Here is a 21,326-nt window from a genome sequence, read left to right as displayed (position 1 = left end):
ATGGGGATAACAGTATCCATTCAGGGTGACTGTTGTGATTTATTAACGCAAAGTGCTTGGAACAGTGCCTGGCACCAGGACTTCTACGTAAGCGCACAGGGAGGCAAGTTTCAGGTTCGCTGGGGGGAGCACCGGGGCTTCCCAGGACGAGGCCGGGTCTCCATCCGTGGTGCGGCCTGGGCCTCGCTGCCCGCTCCCCGCTCTCTGCGCTGCAGGAAGCAGCCGCGCCGCAGCCTACCAAGTCCCCCTGAGCGGAGACGGGTGCCGGGGACGCGGGCGCCAGCAAGGCCGCGCTCCGGGACCTCAGCGGCTCCCGGGGGCCGGGCAGTACGTGCGCGTCCTCCGCCAGGTCATCTCATCACCTCTGCGCCTCGGCTCTCCCGCCAGTGAAATGGGCACGACGCTCCCCGCTTCCCGGGGCGGGGTGCGCAGCAGCGCCACGGCGGGCATCGCCCTGGGCACGGCGCCGGGCGCGCGCGGCAGGTGCCCGGGCGGGGGCGCGGGGGGCGCGCGAGGGGGGGCGGCGGGCATCGCCCTGGGCACGGCGCCGGGCGGGGGTGCGGGGGCCGCGGGGGGCGCGGGGGGGGCGCGCGAGGGGGGGCGGCGGGCATCGCCCTGGGCACGGCGCCGGGCGGGGGTGCGGGGGCCGCGGGGGGCGCGGGGGGGGCGCGCGAGGGGGGGCGGCGGGCATCGCCCTGGGCACGGCGCCGGGCGCGCGCGGCAGGTGCCCGGGCGGGGGCGCGGGGCCGCGGGGGGCGCGCAGGGCGGGGGGGCCCACGGCGGGGGGGTTCGGCCGCCGCGGCCCCGCTCGCACCGCCCGCGTCAGCGCCGGAGGGCGGGGCCGCGGCGGGGCGAAGGCAGCCGGAGCCGCGCCGGGGGCCGCTCCCGCCCGCTCGCCGGCCAGGCCTCCGCCGCCCGCGCGCCCGCTCACCCGCGTCCCCGCTTCCCTCCCCGCCGCGTCCCGGCGCGAAGATGGCAACCGACGGGCTGCACGAGAACCAGACGCTGGCGTCGCTGAAGAGCGAGGCCGAGAGCCTCAAGGGCAAGCTGGAGGAGGAGCGGGCCAAGCTGCACGACGTGGAGCGTGAGTGCGGGCCGGGCGGGGGCTGCGCGCCGGGAGGCGGCCGAGGAAGCCAGGAGCCCCCGGGGAGCGGGCCGGGGCGGGAGCTGGGCCTGCGCCCGCCGCGGAGGGGCGCCCGGCCCCCGGCCCCCGGCCCCCGGCCCCCGGCCCCCGGCCCCCGGCCCAGGGCGCGGGGCGAGGCGAGGGCTGCGGCCGCGGCCCTGGGGCCCGAGCCCGGCGGCCCCGGAGGCCCGGACGCCTTGCACAGGCCGGTCCGCTGGCCGAGGCCGCGCCGCCTCCGGGCGGGGGCGCGGGGGTGGGCCCCTGGCGGCCGCTGTCCCCACCCGCGGCGCCCACCTGGGGACCTCGGGACCTGTGCCCCTTGCCCTGCCTGGAGGATGCGAACCGGCGGGGGCGGCGGGGGCGGCGGGGGCGGGCTTTCTCCATCACTGTCGTGTGTGTTTTCTCAGTTTTGCTTTTACAAGGAGCCAGACTCTCAGTTAAAAAAAATCTCATTTTTCCAGTCTGCCCTCTTGGCTTGGGGGTGGAGACCCGGATGAGGGAAGAAGAGCAGAGCAGCTTTTACCAAATCCAATGACTTCGTTCCTTTAAGGCTATTTAAGAAGCTTTTGAATGGATGCGGGTGCGATTGGCAGAAGAGAGCAACAGCAGTCTTAAATAAACGTACTCATTGGCCACTAGATCATTCAGAAACCGCTCTGTGACTTTTATGAGTGAGCAATTAAATAGACAGGTGAAACGACTTGGTGGGACCAGCTTTCCTTTACTGTCAGATGGTTTGTCCCCAGCAGAGTTTGGGCTCAGGGCCAGACTTGGGGAAGTGGCTTTTACCTGCTTATCTTTCAGCTCTGAGAGTGGCAGCTCCCGGTTTGCTGAGCACAGCCTCCCCCATGGTACCCTCAGGCACTCCTGTGCATTGTGCTCCTACCATTCCTATTTGGTGCCACCCCTTTTAAATTCTATTTGGAGCAGAAACGTGGGGTTCATGCTAGGTCCTTTAACGCCTGACTCCTCTCTTTGAAAATCACTTGATGGAAGCAGGTGACCTGAATCTAGAATGTGCTGTGCTTTGTAGGGACTTCCTTTAAATTAGACGTGCTAAACCCCAACATCATTTAGGGATGTGTCCAGCTACAATTAACTATAAACCCCAAATAAAGTAGCTAAGCAAATTGGGAGTTCTTTTCCTTATATAACAGGAAGAAGTGTAGGTGATCACCAGCTCTGGTCCAGCTGCTCAGCATGCCATCAGGGACCCACGCTCGAGTCTTTCTCCACCACCACCCTGAGAACATTGGCATTAGCCCTGTGATTATGATATGACCTCCACAGCTCCAAATATAACCTTTGTATCCAGGACAAGAAGGAGAAATATGGGCACCAGCCCCTGTTTCTCCTTCTTTTTTAAAATATTTTATTTATTCACGCGCGCGCGCGAGAGAGAGAGAGAGAGAGAGAGAAGCAGAAACATAGGCAGAGGGAGAAAAGCAGGTTTCCTGCAAAGAGCCTGATGCAGAACTTGATCCTGACCCCAGGATCACTCCCTGAGCCAAAGGCAGACGTTCAACTGCTGAGCCACGCACGCATCCCGTCTGTTTCTTCCTCTTATCAGAAAAGCAGAAGTCTTCCCCATCACCTCCTTTCTCCCAACAGATTTTGTACTTTATTGGCCAGAAATAGGTCACAAAGCTACTGCAATGAAGCTGGGAAAGAAAGAAGTGAGCTGGACACATTGTCACCCCCAAATAAAGCTGGCTTTCCGTTGTCAGGAAGCATTATGGAACAGAGATTGGGAGGCACTGGACAAAGCCTGCCTCATTTCACTCTGCCATTTCCTACATTCTGCAGATGTTATCGATGATGCTGTGAGGGCGGTGTTGGCACCCCTGAGGTAGGTCTGAGTTCTGCATATTACAGGTGAGGAAACTGAGGCACAGCAAGGTGAAAGGACTTGCCAGAGGACTGCAGCCAGTAAGCAGTGGGACCAGGATTCCAGCCCAGACAGTCAGAACCTCAGCCCGGCCTCACTTCAACTTTGTGTCCAATCCTTTTGGGCCCTGTGCAGAGGAGGTTCCAGAAACTCCATCAGCTGGGCAGACTGCCTGCCTGGAGCCTCTCAGCCTTTTCTGTGACTTGGGAAATGGCTTTAAGGCAGAGAGATAGTCAGGATAGAGCTTTTCAGCAGGGAACCCCAGTCCTGCCAAGGATGTGATACCCTCAAAAGCCAGGGCCAGATTTTGGGCCCACAGTGGAAAGATCTATCCCCACCTGCATACAAATCAGAATTTTAGAGTCAACAAGACCAGCAGTCATGTGGCCATGATCCCCATTATTTCCCCTGCAGCTTCCCAGTGGCTTCGCCTCTACTTCAGTATAGTACCTTTGCTCCTTTGAGGCTCCTGTCACTCAAATGACATCTGTTTTCCCCTCCGCCATGCTGCTGGCTCCTGACCTCCCAGCCAGACTGCCTAGTTTCTTAAGGATTCGCCACATGGCTTGAGCCTTCCTTTTGACCTAAGCCCTGCCTCATCCCTGGTGTCTTCAGGGTTCACCAGGGGGACTTCCTCACACACTGGCCTCTCATTCCATCACAGTATCCTGGATCTCGTTAGCACTCAGAGATGCTCCTCCTCTGACCACACTGTCTCCTCCAGAGAGCTCCATGACCCATGATCACTGAGCTCCTCCCTGCCAGTCTCTCAGCCTTTTATTGAGCCTGTCATTTTTGCATTGTGGTGGTGTTAGACAGATGGCCCTGTAGGCCCTACATGAGCTGGGGAACCTTTTCAGGCCACAAGCTGAGATGGCCAAGTCATTCCAGATTGCCTGGGACTCTCAGTTTTAAAATGGAAGTTCCTACATTCTGAAAACCCCTGTAGTCCTTGGCAAACTGGGACAGTTGATCAGCCTTCCATTAGCTCTGACTTGCCCAAATTCTTGCCTAAGCACACAACAAAATAGCATGAACTTGGAGGAGAAGCAAACTTCATCCAACTCCACACCCTTGCCCCTTCAGCTCTCATCCCTTTGACCCTTAGACCAGCGTCCATACCGTTGGACCTTCATCCCCAAGTCAGACCCTTGACCAACATTAAGTAGAGGAATTGGCTTATATGGGTGGCCCAAGGGGAAGCCAACCTACACCAGACTCCATAGCCCCAGGCCCTGTGCCCCTGCCTTTCCCCTTACTCCTCCAGAGCTTCCTCCTTCTCCCTACATGTCTCCCCTCATTGCCTTCTGCTTACCTTCTGCCAAGGGTAAGTGTTCCCTTGCTTGATTGTAAGACATTTTAGAATTATGAGCCTATGGCTTGTATGTTTCCTATTGCTATTGTACAAATCTCCGTAAACACAGGACATTAAAGCAAATTAAATTTATTTTTTTATAGTTCTGGATGTCAGAATTCTAAACTGGGGTCAACAGGACTTCATTCCTTCTGGAAGCTTTAGGAGAGAGTCCCTTCCTTGCCTTTTTCAGCTTCCAGAGGCTGCCTGCAATTTTTGGCTTGTGGTCCCACATCCTCCGACCTCCTCTCTGTCATCACATCACCTACTTTGACTCTGCCTTCCTTGCCTCCCTCTTATACGGACACTTGTGATTACAGTGGGCCTACCTGTATAAACCAGGGTAATTAATCATCCTATCTCAAGACTCTTAATCACATCTGCAAAGCCCCTTTTGCCGTGTAAAGTACAGGCTCCAAGAATTAGGACATGGATGTCTTTGGAGGTCCTATCACACAGCTCTCAAAACTAGAAGGGTCTGACTGCTTTACCTTTAGTCCATAGGTGCAAAAAGTTTCCTTCTCCTCCCCACGACCTGTATGGGCAAGGAGACTGCTGAGCTCCAGGGAAGGGTTAAGGGGATGCCCTACAGTTCTGCAGCTACTCTAAGGAAAAATGGGGAGTAGACACCAGAGTTCAGGCTGCTAGGGTAGCTCTCCTTCTCACCCTGCTAGGCCATCTCAGGCAGTTGAGATTTACATTAAAAGGGGGAAAAATCCATGTGTGTGTATGAAAAGGTATCAATATTAATTTAAAAAGTCCCAAGCATATATATAACATGATCTCATTAGCTTAAACAAGGAATGCTGGTATATGCATTGAATTTGTGGCAGGATACATGAGAAACTAGTTACCTCTGGAGAGGGCCCAGCAGAGTGAGGGGAAGTAGAGATACCTTTTGCTTTATATCCATCTGTGCATTTACTGCTTTTATAATAAAAAAAAAATTATAAGAGTACTGGAATGGGAGTCAAGATCAAGAACAAAGAAGAGAATTCAACGTTACAGACTCTTTAACTTGAAATTAAACTGAAGAATGATCCAGAAAACAAGCTGAAAGCAGAGCAGGAGGCATGTGGTTTATTTCAGCCAACATGTATGGCAGCCTTAAGGGGCCGTGGGGGGCTTCTTCCAGATTCCCAGCTTCATTGGGGCAGATTCTAATCTAGTCTAGGAACAAAGCAACTCAAAGAAGATTTATGTAGTTTCTCTAAGAACAAATGCAGATGAAATTTGGACAAGTCACAGGACTTATCAGATGCTATTCACTCTTCTATCTGTTCTAAATGAAACCTCGTGAAAAGTTTTGTTTTCAAAGGTTATATTATGGGCAGAGCCTTGAACTGTTCTGATTTTATGATGTAGCGAGAAATCGAGGAAAACTGAATTTCTGGATTAGTCTGAAGCAAATATATTGATTGACTTTTTCCATGTTCTAAGGAGATATGCTGCGTGTCCTGAAGCTAGAAGTGAGTTTCCCTATAACCTAATCCTCTCGCTGCTGCTCTTCCACATGCTGCCTGCAGCCATGAGAGGGAGCAGAAAGCAAACCTGCCTGGCTTTGGCTCTGCATTCATACCTGCACACCAGCTAGCTAATACAAGTGTCTCCAGGGTACCATCATAATAAACTTAATGCCCACTATAACAAATTTAGAAATATAGAAGGGGATCCCTGGGTGGCGCAGCAGTTTGGCGCCTGCCTTTGGCCCAGGGCGCGATCCTGGAGACCCGGGATCGAATCCCACGTCGGGCTCCCGATGCATGGAGCCTGCTTCTCCCTCTGCCTGTGTCTCTGCCTCTCTCTCTCTCTCTGTGACTATCATAAATAAATTTAAAAAAAAAAAAAAGAAGAAATATAGAAGAAAAGCCATTCATAACCCCACCACCCACAGGTGCTCACTTTTAATATTTTGAGGTATTTCGTAGCTTAGGATTTTATATTTGCGCATATTATTTGTGAGCATACTTTAAATTGCACTAGATTTAGAGTTGGAGCCTAATTTTAATTTAACACAACGGATTAAATAACTCCCATGTCATTTTACCATTCTTTTTAATGTCAATATTTTGCAATAATTATATGGAGCCATGCAGTACTCCATCTGAAGGACTGTACCATAGTTTAGCCTATCCAGCTTTTAATTAGGGAATGCTGAGGAGACTTTTTCTGTGTGTAGCTAATGTATGTTTTGAAACAATTCCAAAATCTCAAGCACAAATGAGGTAATATGATTGCAGATGATTTCCTTCCCTCCAAATGTTTGTGGGTTTTGTTTCTATCCCATCCTATGTGATCCAGGGATAGAATCAGACACAATTTTTAAAATATTTGTATTTTTTAATTGAAGTATAGCTGACGCACAATGTTACATTAATTTCAGGTGTACAACAGTGATTTGACAACTCTGTGGGTTATGCTGTGCTCACCACAAGGGTGGCTACCATCTGTCACCATACAACTCTATACAATATCATTGACTGTATTCTGTCTGCTATCTCCTTCTATCCCCATGACTTTTTACTCCATAGTTGGAGTCCTGTATCTCCCACTCTTTACTCATCTTGTCCATCCGCCCACCTCCTCCCCTCTGGAGGCCATCAGTCTCTTCTCAGTATTTATGGGTCTGCTTCTGCTTTTTGTTTGTTTGTTTTGTTTTTTTTTAGATTCCACATGTAAATGAAATCATATGATATTTGTCTTTCTCTGTCTGACTTATTTCATCTAGCTTAATACCCTCTGGATCCATCCATGTTGTCATAAATTTTAAGATCCCATTCTTTTTTTACAAAACGTATGCCATTCTGTGTGTGTATATATATATATCTCACATCTTCTTTATCCGTTCATCTACCAATGGACACTTGGGTTGCAAAATGAGTTTTTTAGAATTAGCTTTGGATAATTTTTCATCCTTAATTCCTTAGATCTTCTACCAAATAGTGGCCATCAAAGACTATGTATTGGTGCAAAATTTGGAAGGCAGTTCAGCCTCCCCTTGCTTTTACTACAATTCCTATGGATCCTTCAAAACCAGGTACCTGGGACATCTCCTCCTGATGGCACACCTGCCAGCAGGGTCAGCCATGTCACCTTTGGCTCCGTGACACCTCTGTCATTGCACTGCAGTTGTGATCTGTATGCAGGTCTGTCTGTCCCCTACAGATGGTGAGCGCAGGAAGAGCAGGGACTGTCTCATTCTTTTCTGTACCCAAGCATCCAGCATAGAACTTGGCATATACTAGGGGTTCTGGAGGCATCCTTCAGGCTCTTTAACTTAACAGATGTGAGATTTGCCAAATAGAAGCAGGATGGAGTGGGTTGGGAGTAAACCTATATATGAGAAAGGAAAATGCAGTGAGAATAAATAATTAGTAGCTGGGATGTGGTCAGATTCACATTATATAAGGAAGGCCCCATATCGGTTGGATGAGCCATCTTTTTAATTAATTTTTTTATTTTTGTGAGAAGAACATAAAACAGCTGTGGTTGTCCCAAGGCTGAATTGGGGAAAGCAGCAATAATATCAGTGTGATGTTTCAAACCAAAACACAATATGCTCACAGCTCTCAGCTGGTTCACACTTAGGTAAATAGTCTATAAGAGTTTAGAGAAAAAAAAAAAGAGTTTAGAGAATTCACTATCTTTAAACTATATTCAGTATGTTTTTAAGAATGTATCTATGAAATACTAGTGTGCCATTTGTGGCAATAAATAATGCAATGTTTTAGCAGAAGTGATAGCATAATAACTGCACATTCATGTAGTACTTTTTTAAAAGATTTTATTTTTAAGTAACCTCTACATGCAGCGTGGGGCTTTACCTTATGACCCTGAGATCAAGAGTTGCATGCTGCACCAGCGGAGCCAGCCAGATGCCCTTCATATAATACCTTAGAGTTCAGCAAGTATTTTTTATAGTTTGGGTTTTCACAGAGACTTTTAACTTATTCACACTCATTTTCTTTTATCACACAAAAAAATGGGTTAACTAAATGAAACCAAGACTTCTTGGAGAAGTAGCTGATTCTAGGGCCAGAGCAGGGAAAGAACCTGAGCCTGGAATAAGAAGTGCTTAGAGAGATAGGGACATGTCAGAGGTCCTGGGTGCTTGCTTGATGGGGCTCCTATGGAGCAAATCGGGGACTAGTTGAGCATCAAAATAAATAATAATACTAAAGGATTATAACCCCTTGAATAAGGTGAGAATCCATGAACCCATCTAATATAGATGGATGAATAAATACATTGAAGAGGAGAGGAAGCTCCTTTTATTAGAAAGGCAACTAAAAATGCAGAGGGTATGATGGTATTAGGAAAATCACTTGCCAACTATCATTATAACCCATTCAGGCAAGAATCATTAACAGATGTTAAAACAGGATATTCAAGTTTGAAGAGTGACGGGGTATTTCTGTAGTCTCAGAGTACATCCCCACAGGACACTTTTTCATTACACAAGACAAAATGGTAACTCTCCACTGAGGAAACCTGGCAGACACCACCTCAACCAAATGGTCCGCGTGAACAGTGCCAGTGATAGGACCAACGGACAGCAGGTGCTTCCTGATGGGGCATGCTGGTGGGGACTCAGCGTCAGTCTGTGGTGTACCTGCCAAGTACGCATCACCTGAATCTGATCTTGAGCAGACCAGCCCACACTGGGAAACTAAGTAGCTGGAAACTAAAGAAACATGACAATTGAATGCAGCACCTTGTCTTGGATTTTCTTTTGCTGTAAAGATATTATTGGGACAATGGAGAGTATCTCAGTAAAGTCCATAGATTGCACATAGCATTGTTTCAGTGTTAATTTTCTGATTTTGGTAATATATTATAGTTATGTAAGAGTTCCTTGTTTTTAGGAAATACACAATGCAGTGTTTAGAGAGAAGGAGGGAGGATTTCTGTGAAGGGGCGCTGTTGTCGTGGCCTTAAACCACAGTCCACCTCAATGTTCGTAGTGGCAATGTCCACAATAACCAAACTGTGGAAGGAGCCACAATGTCCTTCAACAGATGAATGGATTTTAGATGTGGTATATATGTATACAATGGAATATTACCCAACAGAAGGGATGAATACCTACCATTTACATTAACATGGATGGAACTGGAGGGTATTATGCTGAGTGAAATCAGTCAACTGAAGAAAGACAGCTATCATATGATTTCACTCATATGTGGAATGTAAGAAATAGTGAAAGGAACTATAAAGGAAAAGAGGGAAACTGAGTGGGGAAAAATTAGAGAGGAAGACAAACCATGAAAGACTCTTAACTCTGGGAAACAAAGAGTTGCAGAAGGGGAGGTGGGGGGAATGGGGTAACTGGGTGACGGGTACCAAGGAAAGCACTTGATGGGATGACCACTAGGTGTTATACTATGGGTTGGCAAATTGAATTTAAATTTTAAAAAATGAATTGAAGTAAAAACAAAACAAAACCACAGTCCAGTCTGGACCTCTCTGCCCTGTTTCTATGAGGGAAGTGGTACTTCCCCAGCAAGTTCCAGCAGCTCCCGGGAAGGAAGAGGATCAGCTGCCTTGCCTCCCACCACACATGTTGTGCTGCTGTGCTAAGATACCACACCTTTCCTGGGGCTGTCCCTTGCCTCAAATGCCCCTTTTCCCTCCCCACCTGCCTAGGGAACAGCCCAGCTGGGAGGTTTGGAGGAGGAGAAGTGGAGGGGGTTGTTAGGTGCCCCAGTTTTTCCTTCTGGCACAGCCTTTAACCAGAGGGCAGGGGCACTGCCTCAGTTTCCTCACTTCTAGATGTGAGGCCAGGACTAGACGGTCTGTTCATGGGAACATGGCTCCTTCTGATACTGCTCGGTGACAGACTCTAAGATAAGCCCTTGAAAGGTCTTCTTGATTCTCGGGGAAGAGGCCATAGGTCCAGCCCCTGAAAGATTCCTTTTTGGAGTGCCTCCCTGGTGTGGGTTGCTTGTGTAGATCATGTGTTTAGACTTCTAGAATATTGATCTCTACTGACACCATAAGTTTTCAGTAAACCCATGGGTGTACCATTTAGTGGCTGCCCCATTCATTCTTGCCTGCGGCATGTGAATAGAGCACCTTCATGTCCCAGGCCACAGCTAGGTACGGGGGAATCACTTAGGATCTGTCAAGCAGCATGGGTGCACATTCTGGCACCTAATGGGACAGTTTTTGTAGAGTCACTTTTCCATGTGATTGGAAAGGTAGGTAAAAGAACCAGAAGCTGCAGCTTTACTCCCAGTTGGTTGTATGAACTTGTTTTAGCCAAAGAACCCCTGTGAGCCTCAGTCTCCTCACCTGCTAAATGGGGACAGTGGTCTCACTCTGCTGCTCGCCCTGCCCACCCCACAGAGCTGTAGCCCTCCAGTGGGAGAATTCTGTAGAGTGGAAGGAGGGAAGGAAGTCTATGTATATGAAGTAGTCTTGTTATAGATCTCTCAGATACAGAGATGGAAATGCTTTGAAGATTGTAGGGTATTAAGCACAAAGACAGAATGACAGTGTTGTCTCTACCCTCTCCTGAGTTTAAGAGAGAGCGTTGTGAAAGTATAATAGTAAAAAGGAAAATCTATGGCCACAAAGAAAGACCAGTGTCATCCCTTTGCCAGCATATGGCTCAGAATCTGGTCCTTGGTGACAGAACTGATTGTAGCTTGTCCTTCTAGTGCACCAGGTGGCCGAGCGGGTGGAAGCCCTGGGGCAGTTTGTCATGAAGACCAGAAGGACCCTCAAAGGCCATGGAAACAAAGTTCTCTGCATGGACTGGTGCAAAGATAAGAGAAGGATCGTGAGCTCATCCCAGGTATGTGGCACCTGCTCTGTGATGGTGAGCATGTGTCTAACTTTATAGCTAAAGAAGAAAGAGCACTTTCCTTTTCAAAAAACCTTTTTTTGCCCTTTATGACTGCTTATTCCCCACAGGATGTGAGCTAGCATAGTTAAGAATTCTTTGCATACTGTAGAATGTCAGTAACTTTAGATTTGGAGTTGGTAATAACTGAAACGTGAACTCTGTTTGAGAAACTATTCAAAATTATTTCTTCCTCGGCATTTTTCAGGGTTGTATTTGTGAATAAAACCATTTTTTTAGAAAGTGGGGTTTTTTTTAACCCAAAATTGAGCACATAAACGGCTGTGGCTTTGTTCAGTTTAAGAGTTCATCAATTTTTATGCCTTAAAGAACAAATGTAAGGTACATATTTTGTAGAGTATTGTTTTTTTCATTCATTTTATCTAGTTGACATAGTTTATTTTACATCTTATGTATTAGTGTTATCTATTGCTGCATAACAAATTACCCCCAAATTCAGCAATTAAAACCACAAATATTTATTATTTCACATGGTTTCCGAGAGCCAGGAATCTGGAGCAGCTTGTGTGGGTGGTTCTGGCTCAGAGAACCATGGGGGTGGTGACAGCCAGGATGGTGGTCAGGGCCGAGGTCATGGCACAGCTCGGCTAAGGCAGAAACTCACTTCCAAAATGGCTCGTTGGCCAGAAGCCCTAGTTCTTCAGCACGTGGACCTTTCCATTGGGCAGCTTACATGATTGTAGCCAGCCTTCCCCAGAGCAAGAGAGGGAGCCAGAGGCTGAAGCCATGAGTGACGCTCCATCACTTCTGCTATGTTCTGCCAGTCACACAGACCAACCCCAAGACCACGAGGGATACAAAAGTATGGCTATCAGGAGGCTGTTATCACTGCTTGGTACTTTTTATGCCTATTTTGATGTAACATGAATTGAATATAAAATTATAAACTGAAGTCATAGATTTTTATGGCCAGTTTGGGCTCCCCCCATCCCTGCCTTCAGCCCCACTCTTCCAAAGGACCATTTGGGGTTTTTTATTAGCCCTTTTATATATAAAAACTGCATATTCTAAATAATCCACACACTCTAACGTCTATGTCAGCTTGTGTTTGATAAGGACAGGTTTCATTAGTCTCCTATATTACCCACAGATCTAATATGTCACTTTGTACTTGCTTTCTTTCATGTTCATAAAAAATTTTATCTCTTAGGTATTTGACCGCATTAAAAAGACACTGCGAAAGAGAATAAATCCCCACCACTCTGTCGCAAGCATTATTACTATTTTAGAGCATTTCTTTCCAGACTTTTTTTTTTATGAAGTGATTCTCAAGATATACATGTTGCTACCTAGCCTTTTTGACTTTCTTTATCCTTAAAAGTATAATATATGTTGGATTTTTCTGTCACTCGTGTACTGTTCTTATTAGGGAAGAGGAACACCACTGACATGCTCCATCCATCCACCTCTGCTATAGTGGGGTGGGTGTGGGAGGAAGCTGGAAACAGTAGGAACATTCTGGAGCAGACGCAGTGACTCAGAGCAGCCCTTCTCCCTTGAAGGCAGGAGATTAATCAGCCTGACTGCGTAGGTTAGGGCTTGGGTGGAGGCGGTCTCTCCAGGTACATGGGCTCCTGATGTATAAATCTGTGCTCGTGGAGAGGCCCACGTTTGGTTTTATGGCTGATTTTAGGCTCTTGGGTACCTTTTTCTCTCCCGTGAACACAGTGGGTGGGCAGTGGGACAGACAGGCAGGCAGTGTGGTGGAGGAAGACACCAAAGGGAACACCAACTTGGGCAATGCACTGAGTCAGTCCCCCGGCACAGCAGGCGAGGCTCCGGGTGTGGAGGACCCCAGGGTGCAAGCCTGAAGCTCCATCTCTGTTTTTCTGCTCTGTTACCTTAATCTACCCCATATGTTGTTGTGTTTGGGCGTTTAGTTAGAGAAATGAGACTGGAAGAACCAGTGTGCTTCGGAGTTTTGAAAGGCTCCAGATTGCCCACTCTGACTTTGTTTCTGGGCCCTTCAGCCACACACAGAGGGAATATGGAAATCTTCCAATAGATTATACAAAGAAAGCAACTGTGTCACTTTAGATAATCAGACCTTGCTTGTACCTCTAAGCGGCATCTCTTCTACCCTCACCTCATTGTTCAGATTTGGCTCCAAATGGCTTCAATGATTACAAAAACCAAGTCTGCCATGGAGGCTACAGAATCTTCCATATTCTTCCTCTGCCAGGCAGAGCCTGGGGGCCCAGACGACCTGCACACCATGTGCTGGGCAGGTGACAGCATTGTAGGGACCAGGGCCTGTGTGGATTTATCTCCAGTGGGTTTGTATTACACATAGATGACACCTTGGTGACTCCCCACAGCCCCAGTGTGGTCTGCAGCAGCAGTTACAATGGAGGTTGCATTGCCAACCCAGGCCTATCCTCTACAGGTTCCCACAAGGGATCCCTACCATGATAGATGTCGTTCTCACCATAGATGTGAAATGTCAGGGGAAGTTAGGCTGATCTCAGGCCCACACAGCTCCAAGAAGTGGGCTAGGAATGAGGGTGGGGCTCTGACACAGCCTGCAGGGAGCACAAGGCACAGTACCCAGGATGGCTAGTGGGGGTGGCGAGGAAGAAAGTAAGAGACCATTAGTTACCTGTCAAGTACCTGGAGATAATTTCAGGTTTGTCTCACCCCCATATAGCTTTTTGACAGGGTATGGTGGGTGATGACAATGTACCAACAATTAGGGCTTGGTTTCTAAATGGTATAGAAGTCTTTGTATTCCTATGATGAGTATAAAGTTGAGAACTGAGCCTTTAATCAGGCTGGACCATTCGGTCCCCCATTCACTCCCTATTTGTTCAAAGATAGGCTGGAGGGTGTTGATTACCCAGGTACTTCCTCTGGCTTTGTCCTGCACACTGCCCACCCAGACATGGCTCTTCTGAGCAGTTCTCACCTATAAGGACTGGCTGACAACTCCTGAGCTGTTTATTCTTTTCCCTCCAGGATGGGAAGGTGATCGTGTGGGATTCCTTCACTACTAACAAGGTAAGATATTGTTCCTGGTGCACTGAGTAGCACCCCAGAACCCCAGCCTTGTCCTCTTCCCCTCCAAATACCCCTAGTCATGGTCATCCTGCTTCTTGGGTGCCTGTCTGGGGACAGAAACCTCAGGAAGAGGCCCATCTGTGTTCAGATAGCTCAGCAGCCCATGGCAGTGTCGGTTCCTCTCCTGGGCTGAAGCCCCTCACCCGGGAAAGAGCATGCAGAGCCCCCAGAGAGGATGCTAGCACTAAAACCAGGCAGGCTGGCCTGGAAAGCTTGTCACCTTCACACGTGCATTTATTATTTTTCTTCTAAGTGATGGTAAGAGGTTCATGAATCCCCAGCTTTCTCTGCCCTCTGTGCCTTTGACCAGACTCTGTAGCACTGTGGACATGAACCGACAGTGGTGGGGAAGTTGAGGGTGTAGGGGGGGGTTGAGGTGACTGTCCAGTGATATCCAGGCAATCTGACCTGGGCGTGCTCAGTTCCAAACTGGACTTACATTTAGACTCTTAACTAAAGTGAAAGGCCAAAATCTATGTGTAGATGTGCTTACAAGCCTGCATCAGGTTGCCATTTGTAGTAACAACTATTGAGTATTAAATACTGATTCTGTCATTTACATATAAAGGTCTTCTTTATCGCTATATAAGACAGACCTCTATCTGCCTCAAACTGAACAGCATCCATATTACGCATTACTGAATGTGTTTAGTTAAGTGTTGTGGTAGGCAGTTGCTACACAACCTGGTGGGGGGCGGTTCTGGGTGCCAGAACCATCTTTTGGAGCAGAGTCCCTAATGGTCAGGCCCCCGGGGAATAATAAAGATGGCAACTTAACAGTCTGCAAGGGGCTTTCCCATCCCGCACCTCCTTCCACGGAAGCCTGTGCTTCTCCCAGCGCACCTTAGCGTCCTCAGTAGCGTGTGGGGTTCTATTGCTACTGTTTAAGCCTTACATGCCATTGAGCACACACCGTCTGATTTCTGGGGAGCCGTGGTGTTGCCACTGTGGCCTCTGGCAGGAAACATAGTTATTACTTATAAGGAATGGGGCCTGGGGTGCCTTCTGGTGAGAGTGGCCATTTGCCACAGTGGATTATTCTTGGCATCTGAAAGGCTATAGACTATGTCAGAATTTCCACAAGCAGTATCAGGGCCTGTGTTTCTCCCACAAAAACACGGTGAATCATAACAGGAAAGAAGACAGGCACTCGAATGTACTTTAGGAATCATCGTCTCCCTTTACTGATGGTCTCCCCAGATGGCTGGCCTGGATGGGGCCATACATCTTGCTGGTGTTGGAACCAGGAACCAGGGTCCATGTTTCTCATGAAAATAAGACCACAGACTCAGAAGGTTTTACATTGTGGCTTTGTTGTTTGCCTGTTGGCATTCAGGAGAACGTGGTGACCCGACCACCAGCCAGGAGCAGGAACTGCCACACCTAGTTCTCATTGCTTCCAGTTACAGGTCCTCTATCACCTGTGAGCACAACTCAGGATCACTCTGCCCACCCCCTCCCCCACTCAGACCTTCCCAGGACTGCTTTCAGGGCCCATGGGGGACAGAGGCTCTTGTATACTCCCAAGGAAACAACACAACACATGTGTAGAATCATTTAAGAATAGATATTGAAAATAGGGGGAATCTAAGTAAATAAGGTAAAGCAAATAACTGAAGTGAAAATCAGACCTTTCAAAGAAGATGGGGCCCCCTATTCATTCAGAAGACCCGGGGGAGTATAACATTAAGAAATAAGTAGGGGTGCCTGGGTGGCTCTCTTTGTTGAGCATCCGACTCTTGGTTTCAGCTCAGGTTGTGATCTCATGGGTCGTGAGGTTGAGCCCCACAAGGTAGGGGCTCCATGCTCAATGGGGAGTCTGCTTAAGGGTTCTGTTCCTCCCCCTGCTTGTTCTCTCTCTCTCTCTCTCTCTCTCTCTCTCTCTCTCTCTCTCTCTCACAAATAACTAAATCTTTCTAAAAAGAGTGAGAGAGGGCAGCCCGGGTGGCTCAGTGGTTTAGTACCTGCCTTTGGCCCAGGATATGATACTGGAGACCCCAGATCGAGTCCCACATTGGGCTCCCTGCATGGAGCCTGCTTCTCCCTCTGCCTGGGTCTCTGCCTCTCTCTCTCTCTCTGTCTCTCATGAGTAAATAAATAAAATCTTTTAAAAATTAATTAATTAATTAAAAAGAGTGAGAGAGAAGTAAAATGTTACAAGTGTTGTTTTGCTGGCTGGGATTTTTAGCTCTCAGAATATATGACCTGCACTTTAGTTGATTATGAAGGGCTAAGTCTCCTCGTCAGTCCCAAACTGATCTTCACCCCACACCACTGCTCTTTCAAATGGTAATGGGATTTAGCAGGAACTCCAGTAATTTCATTTTGTGAAAAGTAAACTTTAATACATCTGTGTGGAAGCACTGCTCATTCCTTCTATGAAGCTTGCATTCTGTGTTTCAGGAGCACGCGGTCACTATGCCCTGCACATGGGTGATGGCCTGTGCGTACGCCCCGTCGGGATGTGCCATTGCATGTGGGTAAGTAGCAGCAGCTTTTCAGATCTCCCATTAGCCATAAAATATCATTTGATGGGCAAAAACAAGCAAACAAACAAGAACTTACTGTTTTTGCTGTTTACTGACTACGCGATGTGATGTGTTCAGTTCCTCCCTGAACTTCATGAAAGAAGAAACTACAAATGCTTATCTTCGGTACAGACCAAAGGTAGCTTGAGTTTCAAACCTGCCCCCTCTACTCTTGAATGCTGTTGGTGGGGACTATAAATTGGTGCAAACATTTTGGAAAACATGTTGGTAATGTGTATCAGAAGCCTTGAAAAATTTATGACCTTTTATCTAGTGATTCCACATCTAAGAACTTGTTTGAAAGGAATGACCCAAAATATAGAAATTCCATACAAGCAATAATATTGTAGCATTATTTAAAATTAAAAAAAAAGAAGGGTGGGGAGGGATAGTGTGTCCATCAAAGGAAATCATTAAGTGAATTGTAGTACATGAGTTGAAGGGAATATTTTATACAACCATTAAAAAGGAAACTTCTTAGTTACAGTAAGTGAAAAGAACATCCAGGTTGCTAGGGAGATTGTGTTTTATTCCCTGTTCTCCTAGAGCTCAGTTTAACAGAGTTGGCAGTGAGAACTGTAACTAACATAATTTTCTGTCCTTGTGTTAAACAATTCTGGAACCATCCAAAATGTCTCTACCATAGGTTCCCAGCCATGTTTAGAAAGGAGGCACTAACAAGTCTGTGATGACCAAAAACATCCAATAATAGTTCTTTGTGGATGATGGGACTATGGGGTTTTTTTCTTTTTTTTATAATTTTTGTAATTTTCTCTCTCTTTATAATTTTCCATCTTTAAAAATAAACATAGGGATCCCTGGGTGGCGCAGCGGTTTAGCGCCTGCCTTTGGCCCAGGGCGCGATCCTGGAGACCCGGGATCGAATCCCACGTCGGGCTCCCGGTGCATGGGGCTTGCTTCTCCCTCTGCCTATGTCTCTGCCTCTCTTTCTCTCTCTGTGTGACTATCATAAAAATAAAAAAATTAAAAAAAAAAGATTCTTTTAAAAATAAATAAATAAATAAAATAAACATATTTATTTTTATAATCAGGAGAAAAAAGTTTCAAAAATCCAAAAATGAAAACCCTTGGTCTCTAAGCAAAACGTTTGGAGCCTTCTCCAACCAGAGTCACACCAGTGATCATCCTCAACATCCCTCCCTTTTCGTGGATGTTTGGGGGCATCTTTCCATTCACTCCCCATTTGACAAGACCCTGTGTACCTTTGGAACCCATGTTCACACACATGTATTTTATATTTTCTAATTTTTTTAATAATTCAAAAATAGGCTGTATTTCCATTTTATAACGGAATGGTAATATTTATATAAAATTCATTCCCATTTACTTCTTGTAATAATATGAGGTAAGCACAATAAAAGACACACATACACACATGATATATATAGATGTATATGTATTTATATATGCTACATATATAATACATTTAATTAGCTGTAGGTGTGTATATACACACATACACTAAGATAAGTGTAAGGGAGTTCGGCCAGCTGTATAGTTAGGAGACACAGTCCCCGCAAAACTTCTGCCACTTTAGATATCAGCCACAAATTTGGGAGTCCCCACAACCACCCTCAGGTTTGATAATTTGCTACAACAACCACAGAACTCAGGAAAGCGCTATAATACTTAGGCTCACAGTTTTAAAACAGTGAAAGGATACAAATTAGAACCAGCCAAAGGAAGAGGTGCACAGGACAGGGTCTAGGAGGGGTCTAAACCTAGAGCTTCCCATTGTCCCCTCCCTGTGGAGTCACGGACGGCATTACCTCCTGCCCACTACGCATGATGGTACACGGAGTATTATCAGCCAGGGAAACTCGCCTGAGTCTTTGGTGGCAAGAGTTTTTACTGGGCCTCAATCACATACTGCCTATGTGGCTGGCCGTCAGTCTCCAGTATGTCCTCGAGGTTTAGGCAAATATCTTTAGTTTCTTGTTCATCTGAGGAGGTCAGAACTCACCATGCATGTCCTGAAGCCCCCACCAAAAATCACACTGTTAGATTGTCTATTAGCCAAAGCTGTTCTCCGGGCAGGCAGGCCATTCCAGGGGCTCAGGGATGACCTCCCAGCAGCCAAGGATAAAAGCTGACCTCTCCTATGAGAGGACAGCTTTTTTTTTTTTTTTTTTTGACAAGCTTTAGATTTTATTTATAGTTTATACTTGAATGAGATCCATCTCCTCAAGTCTAGCTTAATGCTCCTTAGCTATAAATGATGGCTTTGTGTCTTTGGCCTGGGGGTCAGGAGAAATCAGTAAAAAAAAAAAAAAAAAAAAAAGAGCCATGAAGATGATTATTTTGCCCCAATGCATAAGAGATTTTTTTTCTCCTTGAAAGAAAGAGCCCTTACTCATTAGAAATAGTAAATACATTTTTAAATACTCTGGGATAATATGTTTCTAACTGGGCATTAATGGTAGCACATGCATAGAGTTGGAGGAGTTACATAATTTCTCAATATTTGATACTGAGATATCAGCTATCTGATCCTATATTACAAAAAGAATATATTGGGTAGATCCTTCTGCAATACGCAATGGATATATAACATAGTGACCAATGTATTGTTTTATATTTATTTTTTTAGAGAAAGCAAGGGGGGTAGGGGCAGAGGGAGAGAACCTCAAGCAGACTCCCCACTGATCACAGAGCCTGATGCAAGGATCCATCTCCTGAACCTGAGATCACGATCGGAGTGGAAATCAAGAGTCAGCCACTTAACTGACTGAACCCTCCAGACACCCCGTGAACAATGTCTTTAACAGTAGTTTGGAAAATGGTTCTGTCAGTTATTTCTTGCTTGAACCCAGTGGGAAAATTTTCATGAGGGCAGGGGACCAGCAGGGAAGAGAATAATTTGATAGGGCCCAGGTAGACAGGTTGTTGGTAACAGCATGGTGCAGAGTGAGAGCTCAGGGAGGAGGAATGGCTGTGCCTTCATCTCACTCATATCTGTCTCCTGGCCCCGGCATGTGATAGATGGTCAGTGCCTGCAATGACTGCCTCACAGCTTGTTAGGAAACAAAAGCAGAGGGAGCTCTGGGTGTAAATATTGGTGAAATATCAACAAACATTTAAAATATGGGGTCCACACATCGGGCTCCCGGTGCTTGGAGCCTGCTTCTCCCTCTGCCTGTGTCTCTGCCTCTCTCTCTCTCTCCGTGTGACTATCATGAATAAATAAATTAAAAAAAATAAAATAAAATAAAATAAAATAAAATAAAATAAAATAAAATAAAATAAAATAATAAAATAAAATAAAATAAAATAAAATAAAATAAAATAAAATAAGGGGTCCAGTGGATGAGAAAAGAGCATCAAAAACTAAATTGAGCAGGGGCGCCTGGGTGGCTCAGTTGATTAAGTGTCTGCCTTCAGCTTGGATCATAATTCCAGAGTCCTGAGATGGACCCCCAAGTCGGGCACCTTGCTCAAAAAGGTCCCTGCTTTTCCCTCTCCCTCTGCCCCTCCACCTCACTCATGCTGTCTCTTTCTCTCTCAAATAAGTAAAACCTTAAAAAAAGAAGAAGTGGCAGCTGCTATAAAAGCTGAATGCAACGTGTGAACCTTGATTGGGCCCTGGCTCCCAGGGACAATGGGGAAGATTGAATATGGATGGCTTATTACCTCCTGTTATGAAATTTGTGTTAGTTTTTTCAGATGTGATAATGATCCAGTGGCTACCTAGGAGAGTGTTCTTTTTTTTTAGAAGAGGTAAATTTGTGAATTAAAGTACTTAAATGTAACATGTCATGTCTGCATTTACCTTCAAATGGGTTCAGAATTTGCTGCCACAAATATGACAAAATGCTAAGTTAGTGAATATAGATTAAGGTATCTGGGTGCTCATTGTACTATTTTTTCTTTCAGTTTTACAATACATTTAAAATCTTCAAAGTTGGAGGAAAGCTTATAATATATGATGCGGCCAAGGGAAAACATTCTGAAAAGATTACATGAATGAGAAAGTATACATGTATTCCGTTCTCTTAAATTAGCATTTGACACTTTTTTCTTCCCATGCTAGTGGCTTGGATAATAAGTGTTCTGTGTATCCACTGACGTTTGACAAAAATGAAAACATGGCTGCCAAAAAGAAGTCTGTCGCGATGCACACCAACTACTTGTCGGCCTGCAGCTTCACCAACTCAGACATGCAGGTACGTTAAGAGGTCATGTGGTGGGTCAGCCTGCCAGAGAGCAAGGGAAGTGACAGAGAACTAAGGAGAGGGGTAGCAGGGAGAGGAAGCTTTCCAGTGTCCCTGTTTATTATTATTATTGTTGTTGTTATTATATCTTATTCAAGCATAGTTAACATATAGTGTTATATTAGCTTCACATGCACAGTATAGTGATTCAACAGTTCTATGCATTTCTCACTGCTCATCTTGATAAATGTGCTCTTAATCCCCTTTATCTATTTCACCTATCACTAGGTATTTACCCCAAAGATACAAATGGAGTGATCTGAAGGGGCACCTGCA

General features: G+C 46.4%; 1 protein-coding gene across 4 annotated transcripts in view; it reads left to right on the top strand.

Moving 5' to 3' along the window:
* The first annotated feature begins 464 nt into the window (after positions 1-464).
* GNB5 (G protein subunit beta 5) overlaps positions 465-21,326 on the top strand; it is a 41,906-nt gene continuing 21,044 nt past the window's right edge. Inside the window, exons 1-6 of one of the 4 annotated variants that reach the window (XM_077881125.1) lie at positions 465-483; positions 973-1,084; positions 11,028-11,164; positions 14,189-14,230; positions 16,694-16,770; positions 20,870-21,002. In XM_077881125.1, the coding sequence (XP_077737251.1) occupies positions 973-1,084; positions 11,028-11,164; positions 14,189-14,230; positions 16,694-16,770; positions 20,870-21,002 (501 nt within the window). In that variant the 5' untranslated portion in view covers positions 465-483. Of the gene's footprint in view, positions 484-705; positions 725-871; positions 1,085-2,929; positions 2,973-11,027; positions 11,165-14,188; positions 14,231-16,693; positions 16,771-20,869; positions 21,003-21,326 lie in introns of those variants that run through there. The other 3 variants (XM_077881126.1, XM_077881127.1, XM_077881124.1) reach the window with 3 other exon arrangements.

The sequence above is a fragment of the Canis aureus genome, chromosome 32 (assembly GCF_053574225.1).
Source record: "Canis aureus isolate CA01 chromosome 32, VMU_Caureus_v.1.0, whole genome shotgun sequence".
In the NCBI taxonomy this organism is placed as follows: Eukaryota; Metazoa; Chordata; class Mammalia; order Carnivora; family Canidae; genus Canis; species Canis aureus.
Note: the sequence above shows the minus strand (reverse complement) of the source record. Positions and strands in the feature narration are given on the sequence as shown.